The sequence below is a fragment of the Xiphias gladius genome, chromosome 12, assembly GCF_016859285.1.
Source record: "Xiphias gladius isolate SHS-SW01 ecotype Sanya breed wild chromosome 12, ASM1685928v1, whole genome shotgun sequence".
NCBI lineage: Eukaryota > Metazoa > Chordata > Actinopteri > Istiophoriformes > Xiphiidae > Xiphias > Xiphias gladius.
The window spans coordinates 2,231,637-2,249,418 of record NC_053411.1 but is presented as its reverse complement, the minus strand read 5'-3'; the positions used below and the strand labels follow the sequence as shown (position 1 = coordinate 2,249,418).

General features: G+C 39.1%; 1 protein-coding gene across 1 annotated transcript in view; it reads right to left on the bottom strand.

Annotated features, from left to right (window-relative positions):
• Positions 1–17,782, bottom strand: part of focad (focadhesin) — a 51,214-nt gene that overhangs the window by 21,842 nt on the left and 11,590 nt on the right. The window contains exons 6-17 of the mRNA XM_040140670.1: positions 14,855–14,956; positions 14,268–14,493; positions 12,754–12,963; positions 12,576–12,663; positions 9,832–10,025; positions 8,076–8,336; positions 3,059–3,163; positions 2,703–2,804; positions 2,445–2,572; positions 1,239–1,365; positions 672–806; positions 9–59 (exon numbers count right to left, since the gene is read on the bottom strand). Coding sequence (XP_039996604.1) covers positions 9–59; positions 672–806; positions 1,239–1,365; positions 2,445–2,572; positions 2,703–2,804; positions 3,059–3,163; positions 8,076–8,336; positions 9,832–10,025; positions 12,576–12,663; positions 12,754–12,963; positions 14,268–14,493; positions 14,855–14,956 — 1,729 coding nt within the window. The remainder of the gene's footprint in view (positions 1–8; positions 60–671; positions 807–1,238; positions 1,366–2,444; positions 2,573–2,702; positions 2,805–3,058; positions 3,164–8,075; positions 8,337–9,831; positions 10,026–12,575; positions 12,664–12,753; positions 12,964–14,267; positions 14,494–14,854; positions 14,957–17,782) is intronic.

Here is a 17,782-nt window from a genome sequence, read left to right as displayed (position 1 = left end):
ACACAGACCTTGCTCACAGCATAATTCCAGAGAAAGCTGACCACCTCCTCTTTTAGTTTCTGAGTGAAAAATGAGATAAAAATAATTTTTAAATCAACAGTAACTTTCTGATTTCCAAATATCCAACTACAAATTGTGGTTGTCAGGAAAGTCTGATATCATACCAATAAGTAACAACATATATGTGGGGGAAAAAATAGATGCGAGACACACCAAAGATAAGCTGTTAATCTACTCTGTCAGTAACAGTTCAGGAGGAAAAAAAGTCATCCATCTTGATTCTGAGGCCTGACACAAAACCCTGAAATTTACTGTTGAGATTTGTATTTACTTAAGAAGTGTAAAAAGAGTTACAACATCTTAAGAAGATCATGATCAATTATTTATTTAAAACTAGTTTGCGAATAATCTTTATCTTTCAAAATGTGATAGCATAAGTTTTTTATGGTAAAAAAAAAGATACACCGTCTGCCACAGTGTCTTTTAGATAGTATCGGTGGGGGCTGCCAAAATTAGAAGTTTCCCAATTATACGCATGGTGTCTTTAATTCTGGAATACCACCTGTGGATGCCCCCACAGACTGCAGAGTAGACACAAAAACACACAAACAAAGTTCTGATGGTGCATCAAACACACATAAAAGAAGCTGTTAATGAAGAAGACCAGATACCTCATACTCCTCTGACTTGACAGTGAGCTGGGGAACCAGAGCCAGAAGTTCAGCTATAACTTTGACCATCAGTGGACGGGAATCACAGCTGAGCTCAGGCCCGAGACGCCTCCATGTTGAGATGACGTCCACTACCTTTAAAATAAAACTCATGAAACTCAGGGGAATGCAGCCAATAATGATATTTACCAGTAAAATCTCAACTAGGGTTCTGTTCCAAGAGCTACCAGCATACATTTGCTGAGTCAAACTAAACAGCTTTTTTTCTGTTTTACTCAGAAAAATTATCCAGACAGCTCAGTTAAATCTGCTTCTTAAATCTGCGTTATAGTGTGATAAAGATACAAGTTTTCCTGCACAGGTGCAACAAACACCTGTGCAGGAGACACCCACACAGTCTGGAGAAACGTTCTGTGGAAGCTAAATGGTCTAATGACATGGCTCAGTTGTGGATATATGCAAAAGATGCTGCTAATTTATCTCCAAACAAACTCAAAAACTCAATGCATGGTTTGTGTGTGTGCGTGCGTGTGCGTGTGCGTGTTTGTGTGTGTGTGAGTGTGTGACCTCTGCCCGGCACAGCTCCTGTAGTCCTTGCAGGGCTAGAGCAGCAGGGGTTGCCATGTCTGGTCTGGTGCACTGGCTCAGAGTGTGTGTAGTAGCAGCCAACATGTCACCTCCATGCTGGTAAGGCCTGACACACACACACACACACCCAAAGGCAACTTTGTGATACATAACACAGTTTAAGACTATCTTCTAAAATATTAAACAACACATGGGTAACGGAGGAGGAAAACATAAACATACTTAAAATGAGCTGTTCATGTCTATTCATTTACTGCACAAGGTGCTTTCAATTTAGCTGAATTGTACAGACAATTGAAATAAAATGATGTTTAAAAACACACACAACATGTACATGTACAGGTTTTCAGATTAGACGTGTTACAGGCTTAGGTTTTCCTAAAGGAAACATACTGATACCCAAGTTTGATAAAATAATATATCACATTATATTTATTTAGCAGTTATCTATCTTGGGTTCCCCCCTGGGGACCCAAGATAAATAGTAACAAGATAGTCACAACATTAAAAAGGACGAAGAGGAATAATAAATATAGTTTGACAAAACAAGTCAAGCTCATGGTCCACTTACTAGTTTTTTAAACAATGTCACATGATTTTCATCTGTGGATGAAACCAACATGGACAAGAACTCTCAAAAGTGCTATTTAAGAGGTCCATCTTAATGACAACTGAGTAGACTCAATGTGCTGATGAAGACTGCTTGATCTGGCTGAAACCCCCAGAAAAAAATAGTGAGTGGACCTTGAGTAAATGAATTTTAATGCTTACAAAAAAACATTTTCATATTTTCTTGTAGATACTTTCACCTTTTCATACCTGTGATGTGTGGTAACAAGCAAACTTCTTTATTTATTACTTCATTTCAAGGAGTCACAAGCCTAAAACGTAGGGGACCACTGTCCTAAGACCTTTTAAGACCTTAAAGATTGAAGCTAATATTGTCTATAGTGAAGTGTTCTTTCGCTTGTCAAGAAAAACCCTGCAGAATTTGGTAATTTACCAAATATGAATGTAATTTAAATGACCAAAGAAAAAACATCAGACAGACTCTTTGTCAGTGCCCATTGTATTCAGTCACCTTGACCCTCATGTCATGCCCCTCTCAAAGAAGCACCACTTTACTTCCAGTGTGTGCGTGTGTGTGCGTGTGTTCGCATGCATCTGTGTGTGTGCTGGTCAGACCTCTCTCTGCAGATGTCCCTGAGGCAGGCAGCCCTAGCCAGGACCTGCTCCCACTGGGCGTCCCTCCCCACCACCACCGTACTGTCCTGTTGACCCAGCAGACGCTGCAGCTCTGGGTAAACTCGGTCCTTACAGGAGGAGCAAAGTCAGTTGTGTGGAAGAGGTGAACAGGAAGGCAAGGCATACAAATGGCTTAACAACTAAAGATGGTCTAAATACATGAATATGATAATTATGATGACCATTTAAATTACAGACCTGTTTCTTCCAGAGAGCAGTCATGAGGCGCATTGCCACAGCTCTCAGCTTGGGGTTGCTGGCCAGCATGTGGAGAGTCGGCAGCACCATGGGGACACAGAGCTGGAACACATGGCGTGTGTTAGCGGTTATGTTAATTCAAAATAAGATTTGTGCATATCCTCACAGACAACTGCACATACATCGAAGAATATGAATTACACTCTAATAAGAATCATAATCTTCAAAGAGGATGCATGAATTGAATAATGGAGGTGTACAGAGATGACAGAGACGTGAATGTGCAATGGTTTGTATTTCATGCCATATCATCAGCATTGTAAAGTAAGAAAGGGGAGGCCAGGGGTGCTCAGTACCTTATGAGTCCCGAGGTTTGGCAGGCAGCTGAGTACAGCATGAGCCAGGTCTGGATTCTTTTCCTTCCCCAGTTTGAACAACAGAACAGGGATGAGGGAAGGGACCTGCAGACACACGAGAGTTTAGATAAAGGAAACACCAAACTAAACTGGGTAAGGATACCTCATGTGCTACATTTGTAGACCTGTTTCTTCCACCTATCAGCTATACCCGCTTATTCTTGAGGGTTACAGAGGCACTAGAGCCTATCCCAGCTGACACTGGGCAAGAGCGAGGATACACCCTAGACAGGTCACCAGTCAGTCACAGGGATGTCATCTGAATTATCAATACCAAAAAATCTGAAAGGGCCTTTGTGTTGGAGTTGTATGGATTATAAAAAGATTTCTCCTTTTCCCTTAACCTCAAATTAATTGGCAAAAAAGAGAAACAATTAAAAATTTTTACTTAATCTTAAACTAGTTGATAAAATAAATTAAAAAACTTTATATATTTTACTATTCTTTTTTTCTTTACTAGTTCATTTTATTTATCAGTTCCTTAATTTTTGTTGTTTTTGGTCTTAGCACAAGTTTAATCATTTATCTTTTTCTTTATTTACCCCACGAAACATTTCCTATTTTCCTCAAAGAATCTTTTTTAAAGCTTTACAAGTCAATTTTGAACAATAGATCAAATTAATATGTGTAAATTGTAAGATGTCATTCACAGTGATGAACCCACAGAGAATTACCAATCAACCCTTCAAGTCTCTAGAGTTTTTTAGCCTCTTTTAGTTCATTGTTTTGGATTTTTTGGTCCAAAACTTTACACTTTTGGTTCAGTCTCACACTTCCCATCAGCCTTGTTTCCAGAAGGCAAGGGTTTCAGCAAAAAACCTCTGATAAACCCACTGTCTACTACCTAACTAAGCACCAAACAGCAAACAGACAAGGTTAGCCAGTAGCTGCTGAACTTGTGGAATATTTAGCAGCTGAAGAGCCAGATATTTTCCACAGGAGTTGGTGGAGACTAAACCAGAGATAAAATGAGAATACCAGACATTCATCAGACACAAGCTCTAAATGAATGCTAATGTTCCTGTGTGTTTGCTGGATGTATAAATAGGGAACTGTTTGCTAATACCATCAACATCAAATTAATAAGGTGATAATATGTCAGTACTGTATTTACATTTACATGATTTTGTTTCTACCAAGTGGCCAAAGTTAGTAACGGCAGGATTAAATGGTTTGGTAAACTATGAGCCTTAGGCACCATTTTATTCAGAACCATATTTACAGCTGCATACCTATATATATATATATGCACAGACCCCATCATCAAAACATGTAGATTAGCCATTCCAGGTTATGGGCCGTTTCATTTCCCAGCCCCTTCATAGTCTGACCCATGGTCACGTTCTGCTAAGCACCTGCTCATTTCCACTCATTGGCACTCTGGTCAATGAAATCCTTCTAGATAGAAGTTAGAGAGTGGAAAGAGGAACAATGCAGGGTTATCACTTTATCATTCCATTTAGTGCTGGGGTCAAAAAAAGGAACTAGTCAGGGTTCTTGGACACGTTTAGTCAACATCTCTGCAGTGTAACAGCCTTTGATTAACATAAAGCACTTACTGCTGGCCTGCACCTTGGCTGTTGCATAGCAACTGCTTCACCTACATGGCTTGAGAGGAAGAGGGAGGGGCAGAGAGGAAGGAAATTGAGGTTTTTCTTCAAGTTGAACCCCTGAAAGATATGTTGCTGATCCTAAACCATGACTTTAAATCAATTAAATATTTTTACAATATATCATAATAAATAATAATGAATATACCGATTTTCCTCTGAACTACCTTTGCATCTACACACAGTGGTTAGTTTTGTTATTACCCTCATCTCTTGTAACAAAGAGACACTGCAAATCTACAAGGTTTTTCAAGTGTCCGTGGGCTGTAAGCAGGCAAATGTGAGGGGATGTGATAGTGTGAGGAGGGAAATTCTATGAATTCAAATATGCTGATAACCTCCTACCACAACGACGGCACAAGCGGCACTCTGGGAGCAATTAGACCAGTGAGGGGAATACTCTAAGGCGTCTAACAAGCCCGAGTAATGAGGAACCCATAATGCCATGTGTTATTTTTACATCATCTTCTGGAGCTAGTGACTCCATTTACAGTCCCAGAGGGCCATAATGAAGTCTGTCAGTTTAAACCTCTCTCTATATACAACTGCAGGAAATCCAGGAGCTGAAGGCAGGAGAGGGTTCTTTGAGAAAGGATTTTTAAGAATGCATTTCAATGTCAATGTCATCGGAAAATTATATCCAAGAAATATAAAAATATCTACATATTGTAAATTAAATCCAAACCATACAGACTACCAGAGATTTTCACCTTTCAGCCCACCAACAAGAGGTCACCTTTTCACTACTGTCACTATTAAATGTTGATTGTCATGATTCCTGCCTCAGTCCAGTTTTTGTGGCTTCTTCTACCTCTGTCACTACTTTAACCCAATTCCCTGTATTTCTGAGGAAATTTCCATTAACTGTGATTATACATACAGTCACCAGATGTCCCCAGACTTTCCCTCCCGTCCCAGTTATCAGCCTATAGCCTTTAGCCTGCTAGCCACCATCTTGCCCCTGAGTCAGCTAGCTCTTGCCAGTCCTGCCCCTGAAAACCCCAGCCGTCACCTTTCTCTGAGACTCGCCTCGCCATTTTCAGGGGTTTTCCTCATGTTGGAGCCCCCAGGAGAAAGTTTGGTCCTCATGGCTCTCGAAGACATCTGTGCTGCCCAGCTCCTTGGCCTTGGCTACTTTCCCAATCAGCCTTTTCTTCCGATCTGGTCCAGAGGCCGCCCACCCAAGCCTTCCAGCTTAACTGGTATCCAGTCTCTGGGCTGCCAATCTCCAGCCCTCAAGCCGTCCACCTGAGGTCACCTGCCCCACTGCTATTCAACCCCTGGGCTGTTTCTCTCTGCCTTCCACCAGCCCCTAGGAAGCGCACCTGAGCTTTCCCTTTCTCCCTTAGCCATCTTCCTGTCACCTGTTTTTGTACCTATACCTATCAGCCTGCCTGCCTGTTTACCTGTAAGTCTTGGTCAACATTGTGTCTATTAAATGCATTTCATTCCACCTGCCTGCTTGTGTCCTGCCTTTCAGGCTGCCATTGGTTTCCATTTCTTTCAACCATATCCTCGGTTTTAGGCCTGAATCACTGAGAAATTCTGAGATGTGGGTGGGGATTCTAATACGTCTCATGTTGTGACCACTGACGGCTGTTTCCCCCAGTTGTTTATTGCTCTTGGCAACCACAACCAAAGCTAAGTTAACAGCCAATTTGGTGTAGTCTAAATAAATGTCCACATCGCAGATTTGTTCAGTGATTTAAATAGGTGTGGTGTTGTGCTCATTGATGGCTGTTTCCCACAGTTTGAGAAACAAACAACCAAACAGAGGATGGCAGGTGGGGCTATGTATGTATCTTTCTACATAGCTAAATAGCTACCTAACTGCATCCACTAACAGCAACAAGCGTGGATGAGATGTTTGCAGCAGTAAAGGCTGTTATGAGTCAACTTAGAGAAATAACAACTCTTAAATTGCCATGTTTCTTCGATCGTCATAAGAAATGTTAACTGCTGCTTGCAACCGCAGCCACATGGTGTTATATTTGTGCCATCAATTCTGATGGCACATATGTTACATTTTGTACAAAATATTATCCTGCTAAGAATAATTTAAAATAACAAATCTATTCTGTGCACAATAAATTTATTTGCATGTTTGCTGCTATCCAAATAACTGCACAATAGTAACTCTTCTCAATCAGTTTTTCTCATTTGACCTCTCTCACATCATCTGCCTTGTGACTTCTTCAGGTTTGCCTGCGCACTTGCTTATCCTGATGGAGTCTTACAGTGTGCCACAATTCCATCCATTTCTAATTGTCTGTTTTGTCTCCAATCACACGCTAGTAAGATTATTGGTTACATATGGAGGAGGAAAGCACAGGTAGAAAGGTCTGCACACACACCACAACCACATGGAAGTACAGTTTTGGTTACATACCTAGTTTTATGAAACCTTATGAAATTCTGTCAGTAAGTTAGTCTGTACTTTATGCTTGCTATCTTAGTAGGTAGCTCGCTATCTTGCCAGATAAGTAGTAGGTAACTAACCAACTTGGCCAACTTAATAAATGTCAGCTATATAGCCAAAGGATTATAATCATTACTGTATAGCAAAACTGAACTTAATGTCAAAAATCTGCAGGAAATGCAGTTTTTCCTTGATGGCAGCTTAACAGTGATAAAAAAAACGGCAAAGTGGAACCCAGTGGATTTATGTGTCAAATAAAAACAGTATTTCCATTAAAAACCGAAAACTCCGAGTATGACATGACTCTGGTGTTGGATTTATGAAATTAGTGTTGTGGAAATAGATATTATGTTGACTTTATCCTTTTGTTTTTTACCTGGCCTTTATTGGCAACTACCTCTATTTATTTTTGCTGACTATTATATAAATACCATTTATTTGTGAATTTCTGGCATGCTTTGGTGCTATACACTTCTCTGCTCTGCACAGAGAGTTTTATTAAATTCCTATGGTGTACACTGATTTCATGAACATCCAACACCCACTGTTAGCGTATTAGTTAGCAAAACATTATATCATCTTTGTATCTATTAATAAGCTGATTTTTATTGAATTGTATTCTGATGTCTGTTTTTCACTTTTCCGATTTTAATTCCCTACCCACATTATCCATCCAAACAATCAAATCTGTCTCAATGCAAATCACCAAATTTCACAAATTCAGATGTCTCAAATATTTAGGTCTATGTGTGGTGAATTTTTGAAAAATTAGAAAAGTAGCACTGGAATTTCTTGTTTTTCCTTGAGGTATATTTTAGTTTTAAGTAAGTTCCTGATTCAAATATTCAGTCAATTTCTAAAAGCTTAGGAGAAAAGCTTTAACTTGAGGTCTCCCCCCATGTTGAACTGAGCCGAGTGGGTTACCTACCTGGCAGGGGTCGGCTGCAGCGAAGGCCTGGCTTGCATTCAAAGCCAGCTGGCAGACATCTTCCTGACCCGTTATGATGAGATAGGTCACAATGAGGGTGAGGGAGCAGGGCAGGTGCTGGCTGGACGACACGGCCGAGCGAACTGACAGCAGCCAATCAGCAGCCGGTGATGGATTATCTGCCACTTTATGCAATATGGACAGAGCCACACTGAGCTCGCCGTACCAGGAACTGAGAGCAAGTGCCAATGGTGGACTAGGCTGAGGTGAAGAAGACAGATGAAAGAATAAAATCAGCAATCGTTATTTTACTTGATGTTTTAAAAAGTATAACTCTACAAATAAATAAACTAACAAACCACTGAATAAAAAGAAGAATAAACGCCACACAAAAATGAAAACTGCTGCCCTTGTCAGCCTACTAAAACATGGCCTGGCAGATTCTACCACTTTAAGGCTCTGTATCTTTGACGATAAATGAATTGCACTTTAACCAATATAGGTTTCTGAAGGCAAATGTTAGTGTTGCCATAATGAGTTTGTGCCAAAATCTTTATACAGCATATCCATTAAGAAAAAAACCTAAATTAATCCAGGTATTCGGAGTTCTGTCCATCATGAATTAGCTGTAAGACATATGCTATTACCATATATACTACTGATAATAATTTTTATCAACCAGGGATGTTAAAGTCCAGTTAAAATCATAAAAAGTACAGACAGAGTTTTGTCTACAGTGGTGTTAAAGAGTACGGAAAACACAGTTTAATATCTAAACTGACCAATCTTAGCATTTGCAGGTACATTTTTAAGCCATATAATGTGCTACAGATGACCAGCTAATTAGCTATATAGCCTGCAAACTGCCCTTAGTAGTGTAGTTTTTTCCAAATGTTTGTCTGTTTGGTAGAGTGACATGGTGCCACACAAAACTGTCTCTATGCTTTTAGATAAGAAGGAGACATTAGCTAGAAAGCTACTGTTGCAATACAATGCATGTATCTGTGGCTCTTTTTGTGGCTGCTGCTGGACTGTTAGTCGGTGCCATGGTCAGTCAGTGATAGACTGGTGATGGTTACTACTTTATGCAAATACAGCTTGAAATCAAATGATTTCATTGGCTATATGAAATGAAGTTCTCTGTCTAGGCAGACAGATGAACAACAGCAGTCCAGCTGGTTAATGCACAGACAGCAGGGTTCAGTCATAGAACCAAAAATATAAAACATACTGAAAATTTCCCACTTTAAGATACATAAATTTTCTCTAAAGAGAACACAAGGCATGTAATTAACAAAGCAGATCAATATGCTGAACACTTTAATTCTATTCAAAGAGAGATCTCAATGAGACTTCCTGATTACATAAAGATTAACAACAACATATGATTCACGTGGCAACCATAGAGAAAGACAAATGCTCTGAAGTTAGCAAAATTAGCAAAGCTATCTGCTTTCCTTCCTTATTTTTTCAATCCCTTCTTTTTTTCTTTTTTATGATTTTTCATTTTTTTATACCATGACCAATAATGTTTTTCTTTTCCCTTTGACATGTGATGCTGATCATCTAAATAAGCAGACTGTGACAATCAACGAGCCTGCACAAAGACGCAGTAGCCAGAACGTTTGTGCTTGTAACAAATAAGAACCTCAAGAAAAAACCCTCCCTCTGAGTGCAAACCATTTCACTTCTATTTCTACACTGCTTCCAAAGGTGGGGATAAAATAAAATATATGAGAACCAGCCTCAGTGTTACCTGTTGGGGTTTATCTGCCTGCCTGCTGATGCTGCGGAGCAGGCTGTGGGCCAGGCTTTGGTTGAGGCGGTGTGTCCTCTGGTCAGTCAAAGGCTCAGTTAGGCCCGAACAGGACAGCAGCTGCAGCACAGGAAGAACCAGGACTGGACTCAACCAGGGCGACAGCTCAGCCTGCTCTGGAGCCAAACTCAGCGCTGTGTCAAGGAAAGAAAGGGAGGTGGGAAGAAGACAAGGAAAAAACCCCATGAAGGTTAGTGAACCCATACGGACAATCTAGGTTGGAGAGTAAGATAAAGCACGAGAAAAAATAAAATAAAAATAACAACAGAGCAACACCGGGGGACTTAACATGCCGTCATGGGAAAATATGTAGCAAGGAAGGATTCTGGTAGCTTCAACTATAATATATAATGTATTAATAAATCACATTTTATTTATGATGTCATACAATTAAATGTGATGCAGAACATGCTAAAACATTATTTTATAGGTTTCTATTATTAGTAATTAGATCATTTCTTATTTTCTGTACCATGGATTAAACTATTTAATTTGGCACTAATTATAGGGAAAATCCAAACAATGTTCTGAGAGAGTGCATGTAATTACTAATGAAATTATTTGAGTTAATGAAGGAAGCAGAAAATTATTTAGTAGTTATATAGATATCCATTGAAGCCCAAATAGATATGATTTATTACTGGAAACTTTTTCTTCACATAGTTTGACTCATGCTTGAGCGTAGACACAGTTCACATATTCAAATGTTCAGCCAACACTCTGTATACTGGCTCTCTAGATTATGATAGCAATCAGTTGGAATTGGTTAAATGGAAAAGTACCTATGAACATGGTCTCCTTTTTCACTCAATTAGCACCAAAAAGTAGAGTTGTTTCCAGGAACTTTGCTAAGGAAATACAGTTACAGTACATATCAGTACATTTCCAGGAAGGAAAACTATGGGACCTGGTAAAGGCATAAGATCATGGGCTATGAAAGCTTGCTAATGGTGCGTAAAATAAACATTTTCAAGCAGGCCTGCTGTATTAAAACATGCATGGGGTGCAGCCTTCACAACAGCAGTATAATCATCTCTAATGACTTTCATATCATGCCTTGTTATACAACTGGGTATGATATTCATTACATAAACCAATTAGAAATGAAATACTATAAATTAGTTAATTTGATGTATGATACTGAGTGTTTGACTTTAGTTTGTTTTACCTTCTAGCAGTTTTTATGCAGGTTGATATTTTTTGATATGTTCAGAGCAGATCATTTTATTTGCAGGCCAAGATCTGCGTGTTGCTATGTGCAAAATGAAAATGGAAGCGGCACAAATAAAAAACGAAAAGGCCAAAATATTGCACGGTGTTTTGAGACCTGGCTGAGGTGGAATACCTGACATATCAAAGAAGAGATGATGATGTGATAAAGGCTGATGGAAACATACATGTTGCAATTTCTGCTTCCTCTTCTATTGTATACAAAGCATTCATATCATTCACTAGTACAGGCCGGACAATTTCAAAACAAAAAGTCATATAAAGAGAATGAAATAGTAATTAGAGCCTGACCATATTATATATTGCCCAGTATTAGCTGATTGCAGGTATATAATATAATCAGCAAATATGTTCGATGACAAATGACAAGAAATTAAAGTACAGAAATACCAAAGAAACTGTGTCACCATTCTATAGTTTTTCCACCACAGAGTAGTGACAAGTTTATTTATACACATTAAAAATGTCCCGTCTAGTACATTTTCTGGTGGGAATTAAAAAAAATAAATAAAGGGAACCTTATCGAATTTAGCCTCAGAAATCCTGTATCAGTTGTTTTATAACAGTAATTAAAAGTCATAATGTTACAATAAAAAGTCCGGACATTATATCATTACATTATATTATTATAGTAATAAAAACAGGACAGAAAAATGCTTCTTTAGTTTAAAAACGAAATGTCATTGTGTCTGGCTTTAATTTGTTACTGCATTAAAAACTTGTGTATTAATCTCTATATTGTCCCAAAAATCCCAGATGTGTTCCAGCTGCTGCTTTAAATCACATCTTGTTACAGATTTATACTATCATGTGATGGTTTCATTACCTTTCAATATCCTCAAATCTCTGGTTATTTGGTCTGATTAGTGAAACCTGTAACTTCAGGCCATCCACACCCCTCATTTGACACATGAAAGCTAGCAGACTGCAAAACCTGATTCTCTCTTTATTCTCATAATATTTAAACTTTTTTTCTGATGATATGAAGATGTCTCTTGAAGTTATGGGATATAGTGACTTTTTAATAGCAAATGGACTTCCTGCCTATGCTGTGTTCAGACCTACTTGAGCCCTATGTGAAAAAACACAACCCTATGATTCATTTGAATGGACACAGTCAGTCAACACAGCAGGGGTACCAACGCAGGGGGGTTCAACAAAAAAAACATCGTCCAGCAAAAAAGTTGAACCCTTCTCAGCTTTTTCTGCTATGCAGTGTCATTTGCCAATCAAATACATGCAAGCAAACATTCCTGTTAGATGACTTTGTAACATGAATGCCGTAATTCTGCTGTTTACCTTGGGACTGATCAAAGGTAAAATGTTTGATGTTGTGATAAATTTCCAGAGTTGTAAAATCCTTTTTGTGACTATTGTAGTCTGTGCAGTCTTTGGATGTCTCATCCTTTGCTGCCCAAAGATAGACATTCATTTTAGCTGAAGACAGTATTTACCTAGACTAAGCAGGCTGGTCTGCTGAGCTGCAGGGGCCTCTAGCAGGAGCAGGGCCACACCCATCATCAGCTCGTCCACTGGCAGCTCCTACAAATAAAAATAAAGTTTTAGACAGTGATGACACTGATACTGTACTGTGGTTTGCACGGGTGTACAGGATAAATGCTTCTATGTCACCTGTTGGCAGGCAGGCAGGAGCTGCTGTAGTAAGTTGAGTAGCGGCCGACAGTCTCCATTTAACTTGAGGCAGCGCTGACAGGCACACAGCAGATGCAGAAGCAGCCTGGCTCTCTCAGTCCTCCAGGGCTCCTCAGAGGCCCGAACAAGACCCTGAAGCAGAGCATCCATGAACCCACACAGCTCCAGCACCGCCTCCACGCTGTCCACCTGTCAGCACAGAGAGGACAACACCAACACCTCTTAACCACTTCAGCTTTTCTTAACCAAGTTAGACAAAACTACTACTCGAGTGAGATATATTTTACACCAAAAATTCCACAAGAGGGTGCTGTACGTCCATTAAGCAGGTCTTTTAACGGCAACTAAGATGCAGAGTTTTTTGAAAAGTTCATTTGACATTTCATTTTTTGAGAAATTTTTTAAAGCTCCTATGAGTAGTTTTTTTTTTTTTTAGATAATAGAATATTTTAAGTTATTTTAATGAGATAAGATTTGTTTGTAGAAAATGTCACTGCTGTATGCTGAGGTGCCTTTTTTTGATACTTCCACTAGGAGTCACCAAAGTTGGAAATTTTCAAATCCTTCACATAAAGGCACATAAATGAGTTTTCATGATTAGCAACATTTCAGATATGCTGTTAAACTGAATGACTTATACAAATAAAAAAAAATATCGAAAAAAAAAAACGCATGGTAACTAATAAAAAAAATCGCATTACACAGTAAAAGAGTCTAACACAACACATTTTTTTATGTTTTTTTCTAGCATTTGCAGGAACATATTTTTTAAGTGTCATTGTTTAGACCCATGTCAAAAAAAATTGTATCTACTGTAATTCAGTAGATATTCTGTTAAAAAAAAAATGTAACTGTAACATCATTAGGTGATGTGACGAAGAATGAAAGGAAGAGGACCATGACCAGGAAACTGCTAATCTCGTGACATATGTTATGTTAAATTTTCATTTTACTCTTGTGGTTTCTAAAAAACAAATAACTAAATAAATAAATAAATGTTTATCTGTAACATCCTAACAGGTAGTGTAACAATAGCACAAGTATATAAAACTGAAAGTTATTGGGGCTCACTTAGAAATGCCAGTTACACAGCAATATTTATTTAATAATATTTATCTGCTGGCTAATGTTGCTAACATTAGCTAAGATTAGCCCTCATAAGGTATAATTCACATTGACCATGTAAGATTGCAGCAGCAAAACGTCTGGGTGTAATGAATTAAGTAAGTTGTGCTTTGTTTTTTATTAATTCATTTTCTCATTTGTAAAAAGAAGAATGTGTTACGTCTTTCAAAAGAAACAGTCATACTTTAAATTAAATGCATCAGTTCTTGTGGGCAGAGATGTCCCATTACAAAACAAGATGTGAAACATTTGAATGTTAAACATTTGAATTTTTGCAATGCATTTACATAAAAACAAATCATTTGAGGCAGTTATGATTATGGCCTATTGTTTTCCTGAATTCCCCCTTTCCACCATCACAATGTAACCTGCATGTATGGAACCAGCTGGCAGAGGCAGTGCAGCAGGCTGTCGGGCACTGTGGAGGGCTTCTCCTGGTCCTTTTTCTGGAGGACTGATCCAGCTCCTTGATGTATGGGCAGCAGCACCCTGAGGAGACTGTGTCGGAGGAGGGCATGCTGGGGTTGCCTCTGAGGTTCACAGTACAGGTACTGCAGGAAGGGGGCCAGCATGGTGATGTAGGCTGGTTCGTTTCTGCAGTGTACATATACATAATGTTTTAATAAGCACCTCAAACCTGTCAAAAATACAATTTAGATGCACCACATAATGTTGGCTAATATTTGTCTGGCCTCAGAGATTGATACCATTCATACTTAGTAAGTAAGTAAAAGTTTCTTTGACTTAAGCCTTGTGAACAAAATGATCTACGTTCAATACTGTATGTGCCGTGGCATGTATCTGTAAACATCTGTCTGACAAGCATAACAGCTACCAAGAGTGGGATGAGTTATCTGGGATGGATGCTCTTCACAGATAGCTTTGAAATTCATGCACTGAAGGAGTGAGAGACGGAGGAGTGGATGGAGGGTTCAAGGCCTCTGTTGTGGCTAACCTGTCAGCAGCCTGCTGAATGAAATCATCAATCTCCAGCAGCAGAGCTGGCCAGCAGTCCACTCGGTTCTCCAGGGCTGTGATGTATGGGTGAGGGCTGATCCTGTAAAACAACAGGACAGAACAAAAGCCATATTCACACCACAGATCCAGTGTCCTAATTCTGATTTTATCCTCATGCATGTGACAGATGTTACTATAATGGAATGACTAAATGTCTATTTATTGCCTTGTCTGTGGCTTGCATGTCTTAGACCTGTAATAAATGACATATACTTTACTTTGCAATACTACTTAGTGCTTACTATTTCATAATGTTTTAGAATTATTTCCTAATTTCTAAAGAGCAATATTTTCAATTCATTTCAATATAAAATCGATACCAATCAGCAGAGATTTGAATCTTGCTTAAAATTTATCATCATGTATTTATCAAAACTATGGAAACAAAGACAGGCTGTAACAATTCAAATTTTATGAGAGAGTGAATACGTAATTATGAAATTTAACCACTATAGACAATTTAAAGAGCAATTTAACTGCAGCTATTTTTGCCGACCCCCAGTGGTTTAACTTCTCACCTTGCTGCAGTGATGTAGAAGTGTACTCCACGGTGGTTTCCGTTTACCGCAACATACTGTAACTGTTGGGTTGGGTTACAGGTGTGACAAAGTACACATCAGGCTCAATTAGCCGCTACTAGAAGAATACACCTGAATCTCCACACCAACTATCAGTGGCTGAGTTGCATTCTGGGTAATGTCAGTTTTTGACAAGGAAGAAGAGTGTGGGGAATTAACAAGACAATATCTCTGGTTCTGCTGCATTTTTATCTTTTTTTTTTTCAAACCGTCTATCATGACTCCAACAATGTCACAATGCTAAAAAAACACAACATCAACATAATTTCTTCATGATGTTCATGTTTGCATATTCTTTGACAATAAAATATAAATTCAAAATCTAGGGGTTTCTCAGTGCCACTATTACCAGGCTTTTGGCCTCTATCTGTCCTCTAAGTGTAATCAACAGATAGCCTCCATTATTCCTGAATTTGCAAACCCATTAAGTCCAGACAAAACACTGGGGTCAAATCCAAGGTGAAGTCTCTGTGTATTGTTAAGAATCCAACCCACAGACAGGGCAGAGGTTAACAAACAGGGATGGTGGGTGGGGGGTGGACACCACCATAGGCTCCACTTAACTGATGCGTTCCATCAATCATCACATATCCAAGTGTAGGAGGAAGTTCAGTGACTGAGCATGTTTGTGCTTGTGACAGCCTGCAGCATGGGCTGAATTCCTGTCTTCCCGGGCTTCATTTGTTATTATCTGTCTGACCATCTTTGACCCCCCCGGTTCCCTGTGGCTGTCTTCAAACCTTAGGCTTCAATACAGCTCCCATCCATCAGCCTCTCACACCGCTCTCTACTTTCAGCTGCCAAACAAAGGAAGAGGCAGAAAGTCAAGACAGAGAACTCCGTTCTTTTAGTTCAACTCCAAGTTCACAGCTGAATCAAAGCGCTGGTAGACAAATGAGCCAGGTAAAATCTGTCCGTTGTACCACCCAGCTTCCTGTGGATGTCTGCAGGCTACACCAACCTCTGAGGTGAAGTTGGGGTTCAACCACAGACCTGATTAACTATCTGAAAGAGAGGGTAAACATAACTAATACATTACCCCTCACAAGTCTCTGGCATTAGTTTCTAATCTTTAAACTCTTCCACACTTAACAGTTAGATAGTATTTGATAAACAATGCCATTGTACCTTTGAGCAGCAGAGATAAACAATGGATTCGTCCATCTGCTAGGAGAGGTGGCCCAAAGATACTTAATGTTTGTCACAAACAAGCATAGATCATCAGAAGGTTTAGGCCTGTGTTGCATGTAATTATTTGCTGGATTTAATCTACAGTGAAACAAAAACAAACAAAGAATCTTTACCGCCTGAAACATTATATGCCACTTTCCCTAAAGAATTATATTCACACGTGACAATAATGTAAGCATGTATCCTAAAGGCTCATCCTCTCTGTTGACTAGGACTGGTTATCAGACCGGGAAACTTTTTTGTACCAATTCCAGTATCAAAACTGTCAAGTACCAAAAGCTGGTATTCAATGTCTGGTCGGTTTTGTAATCTTGTTTACGAACTATTTGATCAGATAATTCCTGATTTAAGAACTACTCATGAGAACTGTTGAATGACAAAAAAAGATTTAGTAGAAATCCATGTTTTTATGCCTTTATTGAATAGCTGAGGAGAGATGACAATCATGAAAGGAGAGAGAGATGGGGAATGACATGTAGCAAAGCCCCCTGGCAGAGCAAGAACCCGGGATGTTGTGGTTCAAGGTTGGTACCTTAAGGCCGGGTTTCTGCTTAAAAAGGACTGGTTTGCATGACGTGTTGTCTGACCACATCGGAAGGTAACAGTGTTTACAGCTGTTCCAAGTGTCCACACAGGGACATGCAATAAGAGATGCAATAATCGTTTAACTAAAGGGATAACAGCATGCATTTTCAGACAGTCTCTCCAGTATCTCCATGCTGGAAGGGTGTGGGAGAGCATTCTTATTTCTCTCAAGCTGGATGATCCGTCCGGCAGCTCTGATGGATACTGGTGTCTTAACCCCTTGGCCATCAAGGTGTGCCAGAAAACCATGTTATTATATAATTTAATAAGCATCGAAAGAATATTGAAAAAGTATGTATTATTTTGGTATCAAAAAACCTAAAATGATACCCAAACCACATCAGAATTTTTATGTAACTCAATTGAACTGTATGGTTTTTCCACTAAATAGTTAAAAAGCAGTATCAGCCAGGCTATAGTTATATCTCTATCTAGGACTGTCTATTGACAAGTTGAGTTTCTGCTCCTGACCTTTTCTTTGTCTCGTTAGCTATGATTGCTATCGCTGCTCA